This window comes from Thalassophryne amazonica, chromosome 1, assembly GCF_902500255.1.
Source record: "Thalassophryne amazonica chromosome 1, fThaAma1.1, whole genome shotgun sequence".
Lineage (NCBI taxonomy): Eukaryota > Metazoa > Chordata > Actinopteri > Batrachoidiformes > Batrachoididae > Thalassophryne > Thalassophryne amazonica.
Window position 1 is genome coordinate 128,694,747 of NC_047103.1, and position 25,817 is coordinate 128,720,563.

A 25,817-nucleotide genomic window follows, 5' to 3' on the forward strand; every position below is an offset into this window, starting at 1 on the left:
GGCAGACAGCGTGTGTGTCGTCGTGTGGGTGAGAGGTTTTCTGATGTCAGTGTTGTGGATCGAGTGGCCCATGGTGGCGGTGGGGTTATGGTATGGGCAGGCGTCTGTTATGGACGAAGAACACAGGTGCATTTTATTGATGGCATTTTGAATGCACAGAGATACCGTGACGAAATCCTGAGGCCCATTGTTGTGCCATACATCCAAGAACATCACCTCATGTTGCAGCAGGATAATGCACGGCCCCATGTTGCAAGGATCTGTACACAATTCTTGGAAGCTGAAAATGTCCCAGTTCTTGCATGGCCGGCATACTCACCAGACATGTCACCCATTGAGCATGTTGGGGATGCTCTGGACCGGCGTATACGACAGCGTGTACCAGTTCCTGCCAATATCCAGCAACTTTGCACAGCCATTGAAGAGGAGTGGACCAACATTCCACAGGCCACAATTGACAACCTGATCAACTCTATGCGAAGGAGATGTGTTGCACTGCATGAGGCAAATGGTGGTCACACCAGATACTGACTGGTATCCCCCCCCAATAAAACAAAACTGCACCTTTCAGAGTGGCCTTTTATTGTGGACAGTCTAAGGCACACCTGTGCACTAATCATGGTGTCTAATCAGCATCTTGATATGGCACACCTGTGAGGTGGGATGGATTATCTCAGCAAAGGAGAAGTGCTCACTATCACAGATTTAGACTGGTTTGTGAACAATATTTGAGGGAAATGGTGATATTGTTTATGTGGAAAAAGTTTTAGATCTTTGAGTTCATCTCACACAAAATGGGAGAAAAACCAAAAGTGTTGTGTTTATATTTTTGTTGAGTGTGTGTATATATATATATATATATATATATATATATATATATATATATATATATATATATATATATATATACTAGCTGGGGTACCCGGCGCTGCCCGGGTTAGCCTGATTTAGACATAGGCCAAATGCCAATCATTTTAATCAAAACAATTGCCCAACATTTGTTTATATAATGCTGATGTCTTACAAATGTAATATTTAATGGACTAAAGTTTGTCCAGCAGAACTATAAGAGGTGGACTCCCCAAAGTAAGTGGAAATACTTGGTTAAAAGACAAACACATTTGAAGTCCTTCATGCAGACTTTGTTTTGCAATCAAATTTATAACAAAATTACACACAAAAGATAGGTAACAGTAAATGTAAACATCAATGAATCAAAATTGAGGTAGTAGTGTATTTCACTGTTTTTACATTGCAATTTTACAAACATAAAATGGCTTTAATAGCAAATGTAAATATTAGAATGGAGAAATATTTCTTCATGAAATTTACTTAGTGTTTTCTGATCATTAGTTTTGAAGAGCCTCTTGATAGACAATGTTCCTTAACATGCCACCTGGCAAGTGGATGTACGGCTGTTCTGCATTACCAACCCTGGAGCAGCCGACATACAACTGGCCGTGGGAGAACACAGGCTCTGCCAGATTCAGTCCAACCACCTTAAGGGACTGTCCCTGAGCTTTGTTGATGGACATTGCAAAGCTGGGTTTGACTGGGAACTGCAGACACCTGAACTCAAATGGCATGTCTGATGGGATAAGTGGAATCCTTGGTATAAAGATGTCTTCTCCCTTGGCCTTGCCTGTCATTACTGTGGCCTCCAGGACTCTTGGCATCAACTTCTTAATTGTGAGTCGCGTTCTATTGCAGAGCTTGGGTGGGTGGGGATTCCGCAGGAGCATGACTGGGCAATGTTTCTGTGTAGGCTGTCAGTTGTCCAGGTGGTTTCCATAGTAGAGAAGCTCGAATCTTCGACTGGACTGGGTTGCTTGACATGAGGACGTTTCGCTTCAAATCACAGAAGCTTCCTCAGCTAAAATTCTTGCTCTGGTAGTCTGACTTCTGTCTTGACTCTTGTAGAGAAGAATGACTACCAGAGCAAGAATTTTAGCTGAGGAAGCTTCTGTGATTTGAAGCGAAACGTCCTCACGTCAAGCAACCCAGTCCAATCAAAGATTCAAGCTTCTCTACTATGACTGGGGCACCAACTTTGAGCACCAAGCTGTGTGGTGGGAGGCCTGCTGGTGCCAGGCTGTTAAGGAATTCAACTGGGTAGTTAACCACTTCATCTGGATCAGGCACTGTGTCAATTGACATGTAGCTGGAGGCCTGTCCTGGACGCTGGGCCAGAAGCTTAGCATTGATGTCATCCACTACCAAGTTCTTTGGAGCAAGGATAGCATGCTCACTCAGCCAGTTGTGGTTCTGGTAGTTACGGTGGAGGTTTGGAAAGACTTTGGCCACCAACTCACATATGTCATGAACAGTGTGACCAAAGGGCAGCTTGACCTGGTCATCCAGAGTGTCAGGTTGCCCAGTAACCATAAAAGATAAATAGATAAAGAAAATAGAATAAAGCATTAAATTATTGGTTTGCCTAGTAACCATAAAGAATTAAAGTGAACATTCTTTTTGTCTAAGATTTCTCGCAATAATGATTAAAGATGAATTCTGTAATAGTTCTATAGATTATATCTAGCAGTAATGATTAAAGCTGAATTCTGTAATAGATAAATCAATAAATGATTAAAGCAGAATTCTGTAACAGATAAATAGATAAAGAGAATAGATTAAAGCATTAGTCCAGTAACCATAAAGAATTAAAGTGAAAGTTCTTTTTGTCTAAGATTTCTCGCAGTAATGATTAAAACTGAATTTTGTAATAGTTCTATAGATTTAATCTAGCAGTAATAATTAAAGCTGAATTCTGTAATAGATAAATCAATAAATAGAGTATATTAAGGCATTAAATTATTGGTTGCCCTTAATTGTGTCTTTAGGAAGTAAAAGATGTCTTACCTTTAACCTTTATGTATCTTGCCAGCTTTTTCTATCTTGTCATAAATGGTGAAAATACAAAGTTTTCAGACAGCAAATCGTCAAACTGTACTGGGTTGTACACGAAAGGTAATTATATTTTACAGATTCAATATAATGTTATCTTGAATCAAATAACATCTTTGGTTGAATGTATTCAGACAGGAAGGCAAGCTGGGTTGTACAGGACAATCAGGTGCTTAACAGTTGAGAACAGTTGAGAAACCATATAGTACAACACTGTATGGCCTATTTAAAAGGCTATTTCTTACATAAAAAGCTATTTGGGGGGGGTAATTTTCAGTACATAAAAGGTTATTTTGGGGGTAATTTTCAGTTCAACTAAAAAAAATGGTACCAGTTTACCATGTTATGAGGATTCAGAATATATATAGTTTTTAGGGCTACATATTATAGTTTGGGTGGGGTGGAATTAGAATTGACCACTTTATACTTTTAGTACTGGCTTTCTTGATGACATCATCAGGATTGTTGGGGGGGAGGGGGGATGGAATTAGAATTCTGACCGCTTTACAGTTTTTGTACTCAGGCTTTCTTGATGACATCAAGTAACCATAAAAGATAAATAAAGAGAATAGATTCAAGCATTAAATTATTGGTTACCCAGAACTTTTAAAAAAATGGTACCAGTTTGTTCCCCATGTCATGAGGATTCAGAATATATATTGTTTTTAGGGCTACATATTATAGAAGGAGAGAGCATATTTCACCCATATTGGCTTCTCTTCACTGGCTTCCTGTTAATTGTAGAATATAATTTAAAATTCTTCTTCTTACTTATAAGGTTTTGAATAATCAGGTCCCATCTTATCTTAGGGACCTCATAGTACCATATCACCCAATAGAGCACTTCGCTCTCAGACTGCAGGCTTACTTGTAGTTCCTATGGTTTGTAAGAGTAGAATGGGAGGCAGAGCCTTCAGGTTTCAGGCTCCTCTCCTGTGGAACCAGCTCCCAATTCGGATCAGGGAGACAGACACCCTCTCTACTGTTAAGATTAGGCTTAAAACTTTCCTTTTTGCTAAAGCTTATAGTTAGGGCTGGATCAGGTGACCCTGAACCATCCCTTAGTTATGCTGCTATAGACTTAGACTGCTGGGGGGTTCCCATGATGCACTGAGTGTTTCTTTCTCTTTTTGCTCTGTATGCACCACTCTGCATTTAATCATTAGTGATTGATCTCTGCTGTCTTCCACAGCATGTCTTTTTCCTGATTCTCTCCCCTCAGCCCCAACCAGTCCCAGCAGAAGACTGCCCCTCCCTGAGCCTGGTTCTGCTGGAGGTTTCTTCCTGTTAAAAGGGAGTTTTTCCTTCCCACTGTCGCCAAGTGCTTGCTCATAGGGGGTTGTTTTGACCGTTGGGGTTTTTCTGTAATTATTGTATGGCTTTTGCCTTACAATATAAAGTGCCTTGGGGCAACTGTTGTTGTGATTTGGCGCTATATAAATAAAATTGATTTGATTTGATATTATAGTTTGGGAGTTTATCCCGGACAGACAGACAGACAGAGTTAGCCCTTTATGTATATAGATTCTGGCAGCTGTGGTTACCAGGGGAATTCACCTTATGTTTAAATATCCTCAAAATGTAGTTTAAACAGACATTACCTCTTTTTTCAAACCCTTTATTGTCAGTATTTTACTACATTTGTGAAAATTCTCATCCGTAATGTCTAACTGTATTGTACACTTTAATCTACAGTCATTTGTAAATTCTACAATGGTATATGATTATTTGTACTGATAAATTCACAGTTCGTTTTTGTTTCCACATTTTACATATTATTGCTGTAAATTCAACACTACTCCATTATTTTTCTTTTTACAATTTTTTAATGTTGTAATTTCACAGGATTTCCCCCTTAATTTCACAGACTTTTTTTTTTTTTAACAGTGTGGAGGGAAGCAAGTGTGAGACCAGCGGTGTTTTCTGTCACAGCTGTGACACCAGTCGACTGTGTTGAAATAACAGCACAAAGAGTGGAAACAGATGGTTTCATCAACGTCGACAGGCTGTTGAAAAGATCGTTGTCAGTCTGGATTCACTTGTGTCAGCAGTTAGGATGGCAGCAACAGGAGTAAGTGGCCTCCGCTTCTCTCTCCTCCTGGACGACCTCTGTCAGGTCCTCACCTGGACGGGCCTGTGCCAGGTCCTGTTAGTGGTCGGGTCAACACTGGGAGCTGTGGTTGGGGTTTGGACAGTGCAGCTGTTGGTGCGTCATGCCTGGTACATGTACAAGCTGTCCTGCTTCAACAAACCGCGTGCACAGTCCTGGCTGCTGGGTCATCTGGGTCAGGTATCTCACACACAGACATACACACACACACACACACATACACATAGTGATGATGACAAACAGGTAAACCACTAACAGCTCCAGAAGGTGGACCAAGGTGGCCAATGCCACACCGGTTGTTGTGAAAGTGTAGGAACACGGACCCACAACAGGGGGCGCAAATGAACGGACAATGGAGTAAGTCAAATAACAACGCTTTACTGTTGTGAATGTGCACAACAAATACAACCAATCACGGAAATGGACAACAGTCAATTCACAAAGGTGTCGTGTGGGCAGGCTCGAAGATAGGAGACGCCTCTCCAAGGTAAGACCGGAACCACACGGCTTCCTCCGCCACAGGACCCCGGGAATACTGGAGCCGCCAAGTCCCGAACTCCCAGGTGGCCACTGCCTCCGCGTGTCGGACCTGGTACTGCTGGCGAGGAACAAAGAACAGTTAGATGGGGGCGCGTTTGCACCCAGGACTCCGAACAGCAGGGAAGTTACCTCCACCTCTCGTTGGAACAGTAATCCACAAACTAAGCACAAATCCAAAAGGATACACTCCGTCAGCTTTGATACGTTACCTCTCAGGTAGAAACGATATCTCGGCATTGAGGTGGAGATGCCGTCCTGCTGATATACCCCACTGATGATTGCTGTCAGCTGTCTCAGGTGATGGGTGACAGCTGTCACCTTGGCTGCTCCTGTGAGGCGGCGGCGCCCTCTGGTGCCTGGAGCCCGCACTCCAGGCAGGGCGCCCTCTGGTGGTGGTGGGCCAGCAGTACCTCCTCTTCAGCGGCCCACACAACACCGGTACTTAATTTGAGAAGTGATACATAGGTTGACCAGGAGCACTTAGCACACTGTGTACGTCCTGGCAAATGTATGTTCAATGCACAGAACATTTTACAATATACAACATTCATAGTACATTTCTAAGGCCAGATTTGTTGAAAATAGTGCACATAATTATAGTATCAGTTTAATGTGATTTGAAACAACAGTATTGTTTGGATTTGTGTCAGGAAACATTGGCTTAAGATGGCATTAAATTAATAATCTCATGTAACAAAAATCACAATTTAAAAATTTCCATTTAATTTATAGTAAACTACTAGCGGCTGGAGTTGTCAGTATTATATTGTTATTCTGCTGTGTACCTACCTTATACAGCATCTTATTAATTTAAAAATATTACAGTACTGTCCCACTGTTAAATTACTGTAAGCAACAGAAGTTGCAGATTAATTTTGTATAAATAAAAATACAGTAAAACAATTCAATGAGATTTTATTGAGCTTCTTCCATTTTGCTCGGGGTCACCATGGGAGGTGTAGTTTGGGATCCACATGTTGATTTAACTTTTCTAAATCAAGTCCAGCTGTACAAAGAGAACGGGACAGGGCCGGTGTCACAGACCAAACGGTCCCCCCTAAAAAGGGTGTCCATCTTGCCTTCACTGCGCATGCATCATTAGCCACGGTTCACAGATTAACACCTCGTTTCTGCTTAAAACTGCACTCCAGTCATCATCTATTTCAGCGACAGATATCTGAAGCTTTTGTACAACAATCATTTCCACATAAATTCAGCATTATTTCATCAGAAAAGATGGAGGAAGTGATCAGAGCTTGCGGCTACAGGAGCTGCTAGCTGATGTGTTCACTGCGCATCATTCATTTCAAAGTGTCACAGAGTTTCACCTCGTTTCTGCTTTAAACTGACTTTAGAATGATTTAAGAGTTTTTACGTTGTCATCTCATGGTTAATAATCCCATTAATCCATTTGATCACTTTAGGCGAAGAGACTCTGTGTTTAGGGTTGCCAACCGTCCCTTGAAAAACGGAATCGTCCCTTATTTGGAAATAAAAGTGTGCATTCCGTATTGACCTGAAACGGGACGCAGTTTGTCCCGTATTTCTGTGAGAATCAAAAAGTCTGTAAAATGTCAATGGAATTGACTGGCGCTTTATATGGAAAGTTACGGTAAATGTGATCCCAGCCTCTCTCCTGCTCTTCACCAATGAGCTGACAGACACGAGTTGACAATACAGAATCACTCTTATCTCATTGGTCGAGGGACATCTGCTCGCAAGAAGATACCGACGTCATGAGCCGACGACGGTCGCTGGACAACAATAACAAATCAGCATGGCTGATATCGATACAGACACCGACACTGGCACTGCAGATATGCCTACGGACAGCAATGTCTGTAATGTCGTTACTACTACTCCTAAAAAACAAACAAACAAACAAAAAAATGCAAAAATACAGGGGAGAATGAGAAAAGGAAAATGTCTGGGTGGAAAAGGTGCGCGACAACAGTATTGTTTACTTTTCAGACTTTATTTTTTGCACTTATTATTACACTAAATGTGTAAATGTGCACTGTTACATTGTTTTGCACTGTTACATTGTTTTGGATGATGCAAATTTTCTATTGTTTTTTTTTTTTTTTTGTTAATTTATACAATTTTAAGTTAAGCAATAGCACTACAGAGATTTATTTTTAAAGAAGACAGAATGCTCATATTGAAATTGTGAGTGAAAATTTATTTTGCACTAAAAATAAATTGCTAAAAAATAATTTGTTTTCCACGTGTCCATTTCAGAATAAATGCATGTATGCATCTACCTAAATTCAGGGTCAAGTCAACAGTCAAATGGTTAAAAATCGTTTCACACAGACGCTGGGAAGGGTGAAGGCAATGGTCAGTCGGCCGGTCGGCCCTGGCGGTGAGGTGTCCCTTATTTATTTTTCAGAGAGTTGGCAACCCTATCTGTGTTAGATGAGCAGCTGAGCTATGAAATGTCACATGTGCAGTGGAGGCAGGGCGGACCAATTTTTAGAGGCGGACCGTTCGGTCTGCAACACCGCCATTGAACCAGAGAGATTCTGTTTAGGAGGCAAGTGCAATAACTGCGCTAGCTTACTGATATATCCTACTCAGTTCTTAAAAGAGATGATATTTTCAAAATTAAAAAAAACTGTTAATCCTGATTAATGATTTAACCTCCACAATACCAGTAAAACATAACCTCCATGGTGAAGGTATTATTATATCCTTGACAGTTGTCTGTTTAAAATAAATTATACACATAATGATTCAGTTAGCAGTTGATGGGGAGGTTTTTTGTGTGTGAGAGATTCAGTTAGTTTTTAACATGAATTTGCTTTTTCAGATTGTGTTATTATGACTAGCTTTATATACTGTTTTCATTTTATTTAGTTTATGTTCAGTTTGCTCTAAGTTCAGTTCACAGCGGTACAGATGTCAGTCAAAGTGAACACATCCCTAATTATGTATAACTTTAAGACTTAAAATGACTTAAACTAAAGAGCTATAATTTTTTTTAAAAATAAATAAATACAATTATCACCCTACAAACTTGTCATGGAGGGGAAAAGTAGGTCTCAAGATCAAAGCCATTTTTTGTACCAGACTATAAACAAGTTTATTTCTGCCCTAAAGTTGGACATTTTAACATGGGCTTCTATGGGAATGTGCTTGCTTTTGGAGCCAGCCTCAAGCAGCCAGGCAAGGAACTGCAATGTTTCCTTCTTGTGAGTATGCTTCATTTTGAGAGGTGGAGGCTGCCGTTTGGTGGCAACGTGCAACTGACTGCGTGATCCTCACTATGATCTGATCTGATGTACACAACAGCCATCAACATTTGTCATAACACCTTCCGTTAAAAAAAGCCTGATTAGTCCATTTTAAAGTAACAACAAGCAACTTTCTCATCATGTGGGATCTTTATTATTTCAAACATTTCCAGCATCTCGTTGTATGTTTTTAAGCAGGAATACATAAACACTCACACAAAAAAAGCAAAAAACCCAAATTTGATCAAATTTGTTAGAAATGTTGATTGTTCCAAAACAAGCAGAAAGTCTCCACAAATGCAGCTTGGTTCAGATGCGCACAGAGACCCACATCTGTTGATCTGTTGGCCTGTGTCTGAGGCGCTTCCCCCAACAAGTGTTACTCAACTTACTGAACTGTCCTGTGTTGGTTTTTGGTGACACAAGACTTACTTCTGGATACTGTGTGTTGCTAAACATTACGATTACAAGATGTTTTTTCTTTGCAAGTGCTGCTGGTTATAGAGTAATTCAGAAGGTTAATATTTTATTCTGGATTTATTTAAAGAAACTAAACCTCAAATATGTACACATAAATACTAAGTGTGAGACAAGCGCCTGTTAATATTAGTTTTAAACGGACATGTTGCAGCATGCTTTTGTACACGTCCATCAGATGCAGAACTCAGAGGAAGGACTCCATCAGTCAGATGACTTGGTGCAGACGTACAAACACTCTTGCAGCTGGTTCCTCGGCCCCATCTATCACCTGGTCAGAGTTTTCCATCCGGACTTCGTCAAACCTCTGTTAATGGCACCTGGTAGGACACCACTCCTGTCAAATGGACCGTTTTCTGTTTCTTTACCATAAACAAGTTCTGTTATTGCACCTCAATATGAAAATAATGTTTCTCAAATTTGCCAAATGTTTCTCTCCTTGGTCCTGTCCAGCCAGTGTTACAGTGAAAGACGAGCTTTTCTACGGTCATCTGCGTCCATGGCTGGGTGAGTTAAATGGTTTGTGTATCTTTTTAAGAAAGTGACACACCGGGCTCACCCATGGGTACCAACGCTGATTCGACATGTTGAACGGGCAGTTAAACCCCCAACGGCCAACTTCAGCGAGTGCAGACATGCCGACAGTATGACAGACGCCGAGCTAACGTGCATCATCGACTCCTGAAGAAGCCAGATGGCAACTATTCACTCACTGTGACACGTTTTCCAATGCGCTAACTTTTATTTACTGTGATTCAGGTAAAACAAGAACACTCACAAAGCTCACACCAACAGTGCAATTTGTGTGTCCTTAACTCTGAAATCCCGGTTTCTAGGCGTGTGAGTGACAAACTGAAATAATAATAGGAAGCTAGGGGCATGCTCCCCCGCAAAATTTAATCTTAATATCTTAAAATCTTAATTCTTTTTTCCTTGCATTTTCTGCATTTTAGCATACGAACTTGCTAAAATGAATACATGATTTCAGCAGAATAAACTGCTTAATCAAACACAGTTAACTTATGTGAACAAGACAAGGTAAAGCTATAATATTGATATTCAGGTAGAAAAAAGTCCAACTTTGAGCAATCAAAACTGTCAGTCAAATGTAGACAACTATATCATGTCATGAAATAATACTTCACAGTACTTTATTCAATACCAATTAAAATCTCAGGTCTGTACTCAGGATCTGAACTGGGAGGGGGTGGGCGAGGGTCCTTTTTTGGTGAAAGTGGACTTTTCTTGGCGGATTTTGGGTTTTTGATGTCCAAGAATGCATTCTAGAGGGTTTTTTGATGACTTTTTTTTCACCTGATCCCCCCACTTTAGTTGTACTGCTTACCTACAACTTATGGCCAACATATGCAGGATGTATGAGACATATGCTGGCATACGTCGAAAATATTGTGCATGCCCAAATTTTTTCGACATATTTGCTATATTATGACGTATATCATCATGCTTCAATGTGCTCTTAACTTATACAAAACTTACCCATTACTTATTTGACATATACCTGCATATGCCAGCCTTTTTTAATACGGTCTGCTTATGCTGGCTAAATCGGCAAGGTGTGACAGAGGTGTTAATTTGTGTTGTGTTTGCATTTTCTTTTGTATATTTTCACCTTTTCTTTGCCTTTATCTCAAATGAATATCACAAATGTCTGTTTGATAAGATTACTAACCACAAGAGCAGTAATCATTTTCATATTTCTGCTTTCCCTCATCCTAACTGACCAGATTTTAAAGCTAGAACCCCAAACAGACCCAATAATGCCCAAGCTTAGACATTACATGAAAAAAAGATATTGCTTCACATCCCACTTTAGTTATGCAGAAAAGTTAAATTAAGTAAACTTATCTTTATGTGGCTCATCAATTAAACTTAGTTCAGAATAATACTGATTTAAACATTTTAGTTGTTGTTCTTATTATTAGTATTATAAGAAGTAGTAGTATGAAAAATGTCTTTAAAAGTGGACCTTTAATTGAGGGGTGTTGTGGAGGGTACGTGACCCCCGGTTTCATTCGGGGTCACCAGAGCAGATCTGAACTGGATCTGCACATGTTGATTTGGCACAGGTTTTATGCCATGTGCCCTTCCAGATGGAACTCCATCTATACTATAATAGCCAAGTGGCCTCTATGTGTGTGTGTGCATCAGTGTGTGTGTGTGTGCACGTGTGCATGTGTATGGCTGTGATTACGCAAAAACTGGGGAGAGCTGACATTTGCTGGTTTTGGTATTTTGGGTCAAGGATGAAGGTTGCAAAAACAGGAAGTTGATAGGACAAATATGTGTGGATTATCAATTTTAGCTAGCCAATAAACAATGGACATTGTACTGCAGTTGATTGCATTGTACTGTTATTGATTTATTGTGTTATTGTACTTTGATGGGTTTAGTCAGTTTAGTTAAGTATTATGTTGCTGTTACCATGAGTGAGTTAAGTGTCATATTGACACCATGAGTGAAATGTGTAGTGCTTTTAATGTCTTCTGCCATGTCTCTGTTTGTCAAATTAAAAGCACCTGTGTACAGCAGAATGCAGAAAAGACAAACAGGTGTACGTGCATGTGTGCAATTTTAGTCATGCACAAACTGGGGAGAGCTGACATTTGCCATTTTTGATGTATTTTTGGTCAAACATGAGTATGCCAAAATGAGACTTTGACAGAACTAATATTTTAGAGAAGCTACATATATTAGCTAACAACACTGAACAATGGACATTAATATTTACATTCTGGACTCACATCCCAATTCAGCAGGGGGTGTTAAATCATCTATATATTAAAAGCATGAACGCAGCGTGGGAGATGAGTAGGAATGACCGACCCCTGACGTACGAGAACGCCACTGTGATGATATTTCAAGATTTTTCGGCCGCTGTCGTGCGTAAGCAGAAGAGTTTTGATGAGGTGAAGAGACGTCTTCGTGCTATTGGGGCAGATTACAGACAGATCTACCCCGCTTTGTTGAAAGTAACCCACTGTGGCTCGACTAAAATTTTCAAGGAGGTTTCTGATGTGAAAGACTTTATTGAGTCGCTGGACGTAACCCCTGTTGTGGATGGTGAGTAAACGTCGGACTGGATTTGCTCCCGCTCTCTTGTGGACTTAAGGTCCCCTACGTCATGCTGTGAATAACTGTACGCTGGTGACATTTTATTACATCCCCTCTTATTTTGAAGTTTCTATTTGTGGGTCGTTACTGGTGTTGCAGCCACCTTTATGGTGTTTTTTTTCCTTCTTTTTTGACTAGGTGTTTCGCTTTTGCTGTTAGAAAACCTTTACACTTACCTTCTCCATTTTAGGAGTAGAACAGCATTGGTTTATTTTTTTGCCAATGTTAGGCTTTGTTTGTTTGTCTTGTTTTAGACATTTGTTGTGTGCCACCCCGGCTCTTCTTTTTTTTTTTTTTTTTTTTTTTGTTTGTTTGTTTTCTTGCCATGGCTAAATATTGGAAGGGGGCCTAGAGCTCATCTTGTTTATTTGCATATAATACTAGTATGTCAACTTTAAATGTATGTACTTGGAATATAAATGGCATTCATACGCCTGTTAAGCGGAGAAAGGTCTTGAATTATCTCGAGAGGGAACAGGTTCACATAGCCCTACTACAGGAGACACATTTGGACTCTATAGAACATTCTAAACTAGCCCAGGGAGGTTTTGGACATGTTTTTTTTCATGATTTACATCAAGGAGTAGAGGCACAGCGATTTTAATTAGGAAAAACTTACCATTTACACTTCTTGATTGCATAAAAGATACAGGTGGTCGATATGTGATTGTGAAAGGTGTTTTATATGGAGAAGAAGTTGCTTTTATGAATATCTATCACCCACCAGGTCACCCTGGGGACTTTCTGGTATCTGCTTTTACAAAGCTGGTAGAACTAAACGTCAGGAACTCTTTTGTTGGAGGTGATTTCAATTGTCATCTAAACCCAATTATGGATAAATCTCCTCAGGGTAAATCATATCTTCTACCCCAAGCCAAAGCTCTCTCCACTTTATGTGAGGAGCTGGACTACGTAGATGTGTGGAGGACACAACATTTAATAGACAAAGAATTCACTTTTTTCTCCAGAGTGCACTCATGTTATACGAGAATAGATTATTTTTTTGTTCCGAACCGTATATTACCATCAATCTTGTCCAGCTCGATCGGTAACATAGTCATATCTGACCACGCTGCAGTCTTCATTAATTGTAATATCATGAGCTTGTCCCCTCAGAATAGACGTTGGCATTTCGACTCATCCATTTTGTATGATCACAAATTCATAACTTACTTTACCGAAGAATTCAAACAGTTTTTATTAATTAATATACCTTCCACAGATAATTCGTCATTACTTTGGGAGACATCAAAGGCTTATTCAGGAGGGCTCATTACTTCATATACAAAGAATAAAAGGCGTAGACAGGCTGAACAGAGGCTGATTTTAGAAAGTAAACTGAAATGTGCGGAAGAGGAATACCTTAAAAAAATCCTCCGCATATAAACTTAAAAAAATCGCTGCTCTCCATTCATCACTGGATTGTCTATTGACAAAAGAAGCAGAGACTAAAATTAGATTCGCAAGGCAAAGGTTATATGAACACGGTGACAAGCCGGGGAAATACTTGGCATATTTGACAAGGAAGAAATCAGACTCCCAGGCTATTTCTTCGATTAAAGATGCAAATGGAAAACAATTTTTTGATACTGCCACAATTAATGACGTCTTTAAAAAATTCTATGAAAATCTTTACAAATCTCAAATCCATATCAATGCTCCTGAGTTAATGGATGCCTTTTTTTCCTCTCTTAATCTTCCTAAATTGAGTTAAAGTTAAACTTGGATTGTCCCATATCGAAAGAGGAGGTGCTGGATGTCATAAAAGAGTTGCAGGCAGGCAAAGTAGCTGGGCCAGATGGCCTTGGTGCTGAATTCTATAAAGAATTTCGAGATATACTGGTTGACCCATTGTGTTGGGAAGGTGTCGTGACACGGACCCACAACAGGGGGCGTTAATGAAGGGACAATGGAATAGCCAAAAAGTAACAATTTAATGTTGTGAATGTGCACAACGTAGTACAGACAAATACAAATATTGCGGAATATCAATCTGACACAAGGTGATGTGTGGCAGGCTCGAAGATAGGAGACGTCTGGTGCGAGAAGAGCCGGATCCCACACAGCTTCCACCACCAACGGATCTGAAGAACACCGGAGCCGCCAAGCCCTGCGCCCCAGGTGGCCACTGTCTTCAGCAGTCAGACCCGGTACTGCTGGCAGAGAACAAAAACAGTTCTTGGATGAGTGTGAGTTTCCACACTCAGTAATCCCACAGTCTGTATACAGTTAGGAGGGAGAACCTCCACCTCCGATAACACACTCAAACAGCTCCTGAGGCAACCACTTATCTGGGTGGGGTGGGAGGCGAAGCCGTCGCAGTCCACACCAAACGCCAGCTCAGCAGACAGGGAATCCGTCCCAGGAAAACAGCTGCAAAAGAGATCAGACTAATGCTCGAATCAGGTTCAGCAGAGAAATTACCTGTATGGTAGAAGATTTCTCGGCGAGGAGGTGGAGTTGCAGTCCGGCCTTTGTAGTGGTGGTGATGAGTGACAGCTGGTGTTGATAGGTGACAGCTGTCACTTCCAGCGGCTCCGACGCCCTCTCGTGCTTGGAGCCCGCACTCCAAGCAGGGCGCCATCTGGTGGTGGTGGGCCAGCAGTACCTCCTCTTCAGCGGCCCACACAACAGGACCCCCCCACGGCCAGGCCCCGACCAGGTTTGTCCGGGTGCCGGGCGTAGAAGTCGGTCAGGAGGGCCGGATCCAGGATGAAGCTCCTCTTCACCCAGGAGCGTTCCTCAGGGCCATACCCCTCCCAGTCCACCAGATACTGGAAGCCCCGACCCTTGCGACAGACGTCCAGAAGCCGACGCACGGTCCATGCCGGCTCCCCGTCGATGATCTGGGCAGGAGGCGGTGCAGGCCCAGGGGTGCAGAGTGGTGAGGTGTGGTAAGGCTTGATCAGTGACACGTGAAAAACAGGATGGATCCGCAGTGAAGCTGGCAGCCGTAGCTTCACTGCGGCCGGGCTGAGGACCTTGGCGATGGGAAATGGTCCGATATACCTGTCTTTCAGTTTCTGGGAGTCCACTTGGAGTGGGATGTCTTTCGTTGACAACCACACCTCCTGCCCGGGCTGGTATGCAGGGGCCGGGGAACGCCGGCGGTCTGCATGGGCCTTGGCCCTCGTCCGGGCCTTCAACAGGGCAGAACGGGCGGCCCGCCACACCCGGCGGCACCTCCTGAGGTGGGCCTGGACCGAGGGCACACCGACCTCTCCCTCCACAAGCGGGAACAATGGGGGCTGGTACCCCAAACACACCTCAAACGGGGAGAGGCCGGTGGTAACGCAACGGAGGGCCTGCTCCAGCTCCTGGTTGGCCCGCTCTGCCTGTCCGTTCGTCTTAGGGTGATACCCGGACGAGAGACTCACGGTGGCCCCCAGTTCCCTGCAGAAACTCCTCCAGACCTGAGAGGAGAACTGAGGGCCATGGTCTGAGACAATGTCTGCTGCAGACGCACCACGTGGTGGACCAGGAGGTCTGCTGTCTCCTGGGCCGTAGGGAGCTTCGGGAGGGCCACGAAGTGGGCCGCCTTGGAGAACTGGTCCACTATCGTGAGGATGGTGGTGTTGCCCTGGGAAGGCGGGAGGCCTGTGACAAAATCCAGGCCGATGTTGGACCAGGGGCGGTGAGGCACCGGTAGGGGCTGGAGGAGTCCTGAGGTTTTCTTGTGGTCCGCCTTGCCCCTGGCACAGGTGGTGCAGGCCTGGACGTAGTCCCGGATGTCGGCCTCAATAGACGCCCACCAGAAGCGCTGCTGGACCACTGCCATGGTCCTGCGCACTCCGGGATGACAGGAGAGCTTGGAACCATGACAGAAGTCCAAAACCACAGCTCTGGCCTCTGGTGGGACGTACATTTTGTTCTTCGGGCCGGTTCCCGGGTCTGGGTTCCGTGTCAGGGCCTCCCGGACGGTCTTCTCCACGTCCCAGGTGAGAGTGGCCACGACAGTGGACTCGGGGATGATGGTCTCTGGGGGGTCTGACAACTCGGCCTTGGCTTCCTCTTCATGCACCCGGGACAGGGCATCTGATCATTGGTTCTTGGTCCCGGGGCGATATGTAATCTGGAAGTCAAAGCGCCCGAAGAACAGTGACCAGCGGCTTGCCTGGGGTTCAACCGCTTGGCGGTCCGGATGTACTCCAGGTTCCAATGGTCCGTGAAAACCGTGAAGGGCACCGTCGCTCCCTCCAACAGGTGTCTCCACTCCTCAAGAGCCTCCTTCACCGCCAAGAGTTCCCGATTGCCGACGTCATAATTCCTCTCAGCCGGGGTCAACCTGCGGGAAAAATAGGCACAAGGGTGGAGGACCTTATCGGACTCCCCGCTCTGGGACAGCACGGCTCCTATCCCTGAGTCAGAGGCATCCACTTCCACTGTGAACTGGCGAGTAGGATCGGGCTGCACCAGAACTGGTGCAGTCGAGAACCGGCGTTTCAACTCCCTAAACGCGGCTTCGCACCGATCCGACCAGGTGAAGGGGACTTTTGTGGAGGTCAGGGCTGTCAGGGGGCTAGCTACCTGACTGTAGCCCTTAATGAACCTCCTGTAGAAGTTCGCAAAACCGAGGAACTGTTGCAGCTTCCTACGGCTTGTTGGGTGGGGCCAATCTCTCACCGCCGCAACCTTGGCCGGATCAGGGGTGACGGAGTTAGAGGAGATGATGAACCCCAGGAAGGACAAAGAAGTGCAGTGGAACTCGCACTTCTCGCCGTTCACAAACAGCCGGTTCTCCAACAACCGCTGTAGGACCTGACGTACATGCTGGACATGAGTCTCAGGGTCCGGAGAAAAGATGAGTATGTTGTCTAGATACACGAAGACAAACCGATGCAGGAAGTCCCGCAAGACGTTATTAACCAATGCTTGGAACGTCGCGGGGGCGTTTGTGAGGCCGAACGGCATGACCAGGTACTCAAAATTACCTAACGGGGTGTTAAATGCCGTCTTCCACTCATCTCCCTTCCGGATCCGAACCAAGTGGTACGCATTCCTAAGATCAAGTTTAGTAAATATTTGGGCTCCATGCAGGGGCGTGAACACCGAATCCAACAGAGGTAAAGGGTATCGGTTGCGAACCGTAATCTTGTTCAGCCCTCTGTAATCGATGCATGGACGGAGTCCGCCGTCCTTCTTACCCACAAAAAAGAAACCCACGCCCATCGGGGAGGTGGAGTTCCGGATCAACCCGGCAGCTAAGGAGTCCCGGATGTAGGTCTCCATCGATTCGCGTTCCGGACGTGAGAGGTTGTACAGCCTGCTGGTCGGATACTCAGTGCCCGGGATCAAATCAATGGTGCAATCGTACAGTCGGTGCGGGGGAAGGGCGAGTGCCAGATCTTTGCTGAAGACGTCAGCATTAATGGAAGAAGGGTGCCATCTAGTGCCCGTACCTTCACAGGGGAAGGCAGAGCCACCAGAGGGAGCCCTACTTCCTTTGCCCATCTGCTGTCCAGCAGATTCCCTTCCGACCCCGTGTCTACAAGTGCTAGGCCGTGAAGGGTTAAATCCTCACTAAGGATTGTGACTGGGATTCGTGCTGATTTTCGGGGTTCCCCGCGTCCGTGTTATGGCCCACCCTTAGCCCAGTTTCTAAGGACGTGCGTTGTAGTTTGACCGTTTGGGACAGTTCCTCTGTATGTGACCACTAGATCCACAGAAAAAACACTCCCCGCGGGCCAGCCTCCTTTGTCTGTCATTTGATTTAATTTTGGCCTTGCTCGTGTCCATAGCTTCGTAAGCAGGGGGAACTGTAGCCACACGGGGCTCTCTGGCTGTGGAGCGTGGGGACGACGGCACCCTTTCGGACCCGGAAGGAAGAGGGATGGCCAGTGCCCGGTCACGCCCCTCGCCCTGCTCCCGACGGTGTTCCTCTAAACGGTTGTCTAAGCGTATAACCAGGTCGACAAGCCCGTCAAAATCCCGCTGTTCCTCCTTAGCCAGCAGATGCTCCTTCAGGACCAGGGACAGTCCGTTTATGAAGGCGGCGCGAAGTGCAACGGTATTCCAGCCGGACCTCGCAGCCGCGATGCGGAAGTCGACTGCATACACGGCTGCACTCCGGTGCCCCTGTCGCATTGACAGTAGCACGCTCGAAGCGGTCTCGCCTCTGTTGGGATGATCAAAAACCTGTTTGAACTCCCTTACAAACCCAGCGTATGACGTTAGGAGCCATGAGTTCTGCTCCCAGAGCGCCGTAGCCCAGGCGCGTGCCTCTCCTCGAAGCAAATTAACAACATAAGCCACCCGGCTAGCGTCTGACGCGTACATGACGGGACGCTGTGCAAAGACGAGCAAGCACTGCATTAGGAAGTCCGCGCACGTCTCGACACAACCTCCGTACGGCTCCGGAGGGCTTATGTATGCTTCAGGGGATGGTGGGGGTGGTCGTTGAACGACCAGTGGAACGTCTGTGTCTGACAAGGGACCAGCAGGAGGAGGTGCTGCAGCAGCGCCTTGATCGCGCGCCTCCACCCTGGCGGTGAGAGCCTCCATCCTCCGATTGAGGATAACGTTCTGCTCGGTTACCAGATCCAACCGAGCAGTGAAAGCGGTTAGTATTTGCTGCAGCTCCCCTAACACGCCTCCCGCTGGCGCCTGTGCACCTTGCTCTTCCATTGGCCGTTCAGGCTCGAGTTGACGCCCCTCGGGATCCATGACGCTGGCCGAGAAATCCTGTTGGGAAGGTGTCGTGACACGGACCCACAACAGGGGGCATTAATGAAGGGACAATGGAATAGCCAAAAAGTAACAATTTAATGTTGTGAATGTGCACAACGTAGTACAGACAAATACAAATATTGCGGAATATCAATCTGACACAAGGTGACGTGTGGCAGGCTCGAAGATGGGAGACGTCTGGTGCGAGAAGAGCCGGATCCCACACAGCTTCCACCACCAACGGATCTGAAGAACACCGGAGCCGCCAAGCCCTGCGCCCCAGGTGGCCACTGTCTTCAGCAGTCAGACCCGGTACTGCTGGCAGAGAACAGAAACAGTTCTTGGATGAGTGTGAGTTTGCACACTCAGTAATCCCACAGTCTGTATACAGTTAGGAGGGAGAACCTCCACCTCCGATAACACACTCAAACAGCTCCTGAGACAACCACTTATCTGGGTGGGGTGGGAGGCGAAGCCGTCGCAGTCCACACCAAACGCCAGCTCAGCAGACAGGGAATCCGTCCCAGGAAAACGGCTGCAAAAGAGATCAGACTAATGCTCGAATCAGGTTCAGCAGAGAAATTACCTGTATGGTAGAAGATTTCTCGGCGAGGAGGTGGAGTTGCAGTCCGGCCTTTGTAGTGGTGGTGATGAGTGACAGCTGGTGTTGATAGGTGACAGCTGTCACTTCCAGCGGCTCCGACGCCCTCTCGTGCTTGGAGCCTGCACTCCAAGCAGGGCGCCATCTGGTGATGGTGGGCCAGCAGTACCTCCTCTTCAGCGGCCCACACAACACATTGCTTAATATGTATGACTCTTTTGAGAAAGGCCTGCTACCTAGCTCTTTAAGAGAGGCAAATATATCCCTTATATTGAAAAAGGGTAAAGCACCTGAAGACTGCGCCTCTTATAGGCCAATTTCTTTACTGAACGTGGATTTGAAACTCCTTTCCAAAATTCTTGCGAGGCGTCTTGAACGTGTACTTCCCTCTCTAATGAAAAAAGATCAAACAGGTTTCATTAAGGGTCGTAGTTCGCATAACAGTGTGCACAGACTGTTGAATATAATCCAGTTTTTTAATCAAAAATCAGTGCCTGGCATAGCGGTCTCGCTCGATGCCGAAAAGGCATTCGACCGCGTTGAATGGTCCTATTTGTTTTTTACTTTGCGGCAATTTGGTTTAAGTGAAAATTTTATATGTTGGATTAGGCTTCTGTATAGCAATCCCTGTTCAGCAGTTCTTACTAATGGGTTGCGGTCCCCAAACTTTTGTGTTTTGAGGGGGACTAGGCAGGGCTGCCCCCTCTCCCCCTTACTTTTTGCCCTGGCAGTAGAACCGCTAGCGGAGGCGGTGAGAGCCAGGAAGGACATTTACGGCCTGAGTTTAGGACAAAGACAGCATAAAATCACTTTATATGCTGATGACGTTCTGGTTGTATTGACCCAACCTGAAATATCTGTTCCCTCACTTATCGAGACCATTAACAAATTCAGCGACATCTCAGGTTACAGAATTAATTTTAATAAATCAGAAGCGATGCCGCTGGGCACTTTAAAAGAAAAACCTCAGGTCCCTTCTCCATTTCCTTTTAATTGGTCTCCAGAGGGCTTTGTCTATTTAGGGATTAAGATTACACCTGCTTTTGATCAGATGTATCAATGTAATTTCACCTCTCTGTTTGAGCGCATTAAATTGGACTTGGAGAGGTGGAAGAGTTTGCCTTTGTCCTGGCTCGGCCGAGTTGCTCTTCTTAAAATGAACATCTTACCCAGGCTATTATATCCGATTCGGATGGTCCCAGTTATTTTTTCACATAAGACTGTTAAGACTTTGAATGGCTGGTTTAGTGCGTTTATATGGGCGGGGAGAAAGCCTCGCCTAAAATATCTACGTTATGCCTCTCATCTTCAAAGGGGGGGCTTGATCTCCCAGACATAAGAAAGTATCAGCTCAGTGCCCATATGTGTGTAGCGGCGGACTGGGTGGAAGAACCTGTTTCTCTCTGGCTTGATACAGAAAGTTCCATGTCCAACCTCCCTCTGAAAAATTTACTATTCCTGAAAAAAGGTAAAATTCTAAAAATATTCTGTAGTAACCCTCTCACTTTATGTACTGTCAGAGCTTGGCAAATAATTCAAAAGATGGAGGGTAGGTCTCACTTAACATCTCTCTTCACTCCGTTATGTGGCAATCCCCTTTTCCGGCCTGGGACTTTGAACTCTGGTTTTCCTGTGTGGGCAGAAAAAGGTATCTCTACCCTTTCTGATTTGATGGATGGATCAAACCTAATGTCCTTCGACCAGTTAGTAAATAAATATGGAATTCACAGACGTGACTTTTTTCAGTACCTGCAAGTGAGAGATTATATCTTAAAGAACACAACTATACTTACCAACCAAACTGTCACTGATTGTGAAAAACAGCTATTTCAGCCTAAACTTAAAAGCTCTATTAAGACTTGCTATGGTTTATTAAGAGAATATGAAGGCTCAGATTTGACTCATTTGAAGGGGACATGGGAGAGGGAGCTAGCTTTGGTGATCAGTGACGAGGCCTGGAATGAAACTTGGGAGAATGCAGGGTCTTTGAGTGTTTGTAATAGGGTAAAAGCAATGCAACTTAAGATTTTGCATCGTGTTCATATTGTTGGGAAAGTGTCGGTACACGGACCCACAACAGGGGGCGCAAATGAACGGACAATGGAGAAAGTCAAATAACAACACTTTACTGTTGTGAATGGGCACAACAAATACAACAGATTATAATAATGGACAAAAAGCCAAATCACAAAAGGTGTCGTGTGGGCAGGCTCGAAGATAGGAGACGTCCGTCCAAAGTAGAACCGGAACCACACGATTTCCTCCGCCACCAGATCCCGGGAATACTGGAGCCGCCAAGTCCCGAATTCCCAGGTGGCCACTGCCTCCGCGTGTCGGACCTGGTACTGCTGGCGAGGAACAAAGAGACAATTAAACGAGGGCGCGTTTGCACCCAGCAATCCGCACGGCAGGGAAAACTACCTCCACCTCTCGTTGGAAAAGAAGTCTGTTACAACGCACAAAGTCACAAGAAGGTTTACTGTCACACAGTTAGCTGAGTACGTTACCTTCCAGGTAGAACGATATCTCGGCAAAGAGGTGGAGACGTCGTCCTGCTGATATACCCCTGCTGATCAGATGAGTGGTAACAGCTGTTGCAGGTGATGCGTGACAGCTGTCACCCTGGCTGCTCCTGTGCTGCGACTGCGCCCTCTCGTGCCTGAAGCCCGCACTTCAGGCAGGGCGCCCTCTGGTGGTGGGCCAGCAGTACCTCCTCTTCTGGCGGCCCACACAACACATATATCTCCTTCTCAGCGTCACAGATTTAATTCAGACCTTTCTCTGCTCTGCCCTAAGTGTAAAACAGAGGTGGGTAACCTCACTCACTGTCTTTGGTCCTGTAGGAAAATACAACAATTTTGGTATAGTATAAAAGGTGAATTGGACAAGATCCTTTCTATTATTACTGAATGTAACCCATTATATATGTTGCTGGGAATGACAAATAATAACATTAAGAAGAAATGTGAAAGACAACTTTACATGGTGCTTACTTTCTGTGCTAGGAAATGTGTCCTCTCAAACTGGATTATAGACAAAGCCCCATCAAGAACACAGTGGCAGCGGACTGTTCTTGAATATATTTCATTGGACTTCCTAACGAGTAAGCTACATAATAGGGAAGATGCGTTCTATAAAATATGGGACCCTTATTTGCGGTATGTTGGTCTGGATTTGGCAGCTATTTGTTTTTTTTTTCTGTGATGTACAAAGGTCATTTTATGAATAGTGGAATGCCCATGATTCTTTTTTAAATTGTATCTCTTTCTTTTTTTTTTTTTCTTTTTTTTATTATGAGTTTGGTATTTTTGATTTTGAGCTGGGGTGTTGTTGTTGTTATATATTTGGTTCTGTTTTTGTTTTGTGTTTGTGTAAAAAGAAAAAAAGCATGAGTGTGTGATTTCATTTAATAAGTTCAATGTAAGTACATAAAGTAATTGTAAATATGTTAAATTGCATGGATGACACAAGAAAGTGAAACACTTATTTCCATTCTGATCCATTTAAAAATAAAATAATAATAATAGTAATAATAAAAATAACAATGATAATAATAGTGTTTACATGATAACAAAAACCTAAACAATATATAAATACTTTACGACAGTAAATTAACATTGAAAAATTAGGTAATTTACAGGAAATAAAAGGGCTGAGTTCTTCTTCTAAAAACTGTTATGGTCTAAAGTTCTAAAGACATTCTGGACTCACACGCCATTCCAACTCATTATAGAAACTTTGCACAATTTATTACCACCCTTGAAAAATGTCTTCTTCTAAAAACTGTTGCGGTCTAAAGTTCTAAAGACATTCTGGACTCACACGCCATTCCAACTCATTATAGAAACTTTGCACAATTTATTACCACCCTTGAAAATGTCTTCTTCTAAAAACTGTTGCGGTCTAAAGTTCTAAAGACATTCTGGACTCACACGCCATTCCAACTCATTATAGAAACTTTGCACAATTTATTACCACCCTTGAAAAATGTCTTCTTCTAAAAACTGTTGCGGCCTAAAGTTCTAAAGACATTCTGGACTCACACGCCATTCCAACTCATTATAGAAACTTTGCACAATTTATTACCACCCTTGAAAAATGTCAGCTACCTATTTGAGATGAATTCAAAGATCTAAAACATTTTCTGTGTTGGCCACAATAAAAAGCCACTCAGCACAATGCCACAGATGTCGCAAGTTTTGAGGGAGCGTGCAATTGGCATGCTGACTGCAGGAATGTCCACCAGTGCTGTTGCCTGTGAATTGAATGTTCATGTTCTACCATAAGCCATCTCCAAAACTGTTTCAGAAAATTTGGCAGTACATCCAACCGGCCTCACAACCACAATCCACGTGTAACCACACCAGCCCAGGACATCCACATCCAGCATGTTCCCCTCCAAGATCATCTGAGACCAGCCACCTGGACAGCTGGTGCAACAATGTGTTTGCAGAATAAAGAATTTCTGCACAAATTGTCAGAAACCGACTCAGAAGCTGCATGCTCATCGTCCTCATCGGGGTCTCGACCTGACTGACTTGAGTGGGCAAAACCGACTTGAGTGGGCTAATGGTCACATTCAAAGGATTCAAAGGAGTTTATTGTCATATGCAAATAGGAACATGTTCCCTGCACAATGAAATGTGTTTACTGCATTTAACCCATCCTAATTGCCAGTTAGGAGCAGAGGTCACCTTTATGGCGCCCGGGGACCCAGCTCTAGATGTATGTCCCTGCCCTGAGTCACGAGCAGGGCTGAGCAAACCTTGACCGGCTTCATGACACACTTAACAAACAACACCACACATAAGCCGGTCGGGTACATAAACACACATAAAAGCACACACAAGGAAAGTATTGGGAAATAAAAAACCTCCATTGCTGCTGTGTTGAACACACACAGCACCACTGAAGCAAAAAAAACCCCATAAGCACAGAAAACAGTCACAGAAAAACAGTAAACAATCACAGCAGACAACAGACGACAGGCGAGACTTGAATGTGTCCAGTGTTCAGACACACAGCCCGGAGGCCGCCCTTGGCGCCATCAACAGGCCTTATCTGTCCATCCTGGGGGGGGTTCCCAGTCCTGAATCAGTCCACCAGAGTCCAAGGTCCCACAGTCAACATCACAGGACTGGAAGAGGGAAAGACAAGAGAGGCGGGGTAAGACGAGGAGCGAGGCATCAGGAGTGTTCCTCGGGGGGAGGATTTTATCTCAGCGGCCTTGAAGGGCAGCTGGTGTTTGGAAACCAAATAGATATCCAGATTAACAAACGCCTGAAAGATTCCACTGTCTGAAACTTCAGAGTGGCTCCCAAATACATCTGAATAGAGGAGAAGAGGTGTGGTCATTACTGACGATCAAAGCGATCCATCAATCAATCAATTCAATAGCGTCTGGCACATTGGAGAGGTGTTTTCTTCATGGATGAATCCTGGTTGTCACTATTCAGGGCAGATGGCAGATATTTCTGATGTCCCTGAGGACCCGGATCACCTCCAAAATTTAATTGAGTCTTCCATGCCCTAATATCTATGTGTGGTGCGAATTTGGTGAGAATCTGTGAAGTAGTTTTGATGTAATTCTTGAAAGACTATATAAAATGAAACTTGATCCAGAATCCGGATCTGTATCCAGATCACCTGTAAAATTTAATGGAGTCTTCCATGGCCTAATACAGGGGTGGGCAGCGAGGGCCGAGGCACTGCAGGTTTTCCTTGCAACCAATCACCTCAGCAGGTGGATTGCTGATGAGCTTCTCCCCTGAACATAAACACCTGATCGTCAATGAAATCACCTGCTGAGACAAGTGATCATTAATTAAATCACCTGCTGAGGTGATTAGTTGTAAGGAAAATCTGCAGTATCTCGGCCCTTCATGACACATGATTGCCCACCCCTGGCCTAATATCTATCCATGGTGAAAATTTGGTGAGAATCCATGAAGTAGTTTTGATGTAATCCTTCAAATACTATATAAAGTTAAACTTGATCCGGATCCGGATCCAGATCCAGATCACCTCCAAAATTTAATGCAGTCTTCCATGGCCTAATATCTATCTGTGTTAAAATTTTTGTCAAAATCCATGCAGTAGTTCTGATGAAATCTTGCTAACAGTAATCCATCAAAGCCTATATAAAGTGAAA

General features: G+C 44.2%; 1 protein-coding gene across 1 annotated transcript in view; it reads left to right on the top strand.

The window, feature by feature from the left end:
* Nucleotides 1–4,893: 4,893 nt before the first annotated feature.
* Nucleotides 4,894–25,817, top strand: part of LOC117514210 (cytochrome P450 4F3-like) — a 29,435-nt gene continuing 8,511 nt past the window's right edge. Inside the window, exons 1-3 of the mRNA XM_034174600.1 lie at nt 4,894–5,194; nt 9,446–9,590; nt 9,721–9,774. Of these exons, the coding sequence (XP_034030491.1) occupies nt 4,961–5,194; nt 9,446–9,590; nt 9,721–9,774 (433 nt within the window). The 5' untranslated portion in view covers nt 4,894–4,960. The remainder of the gene's footprint in view (nt 5,195–9,445; nt 9,591–9,720; nt 9,775–25,817) is intronic.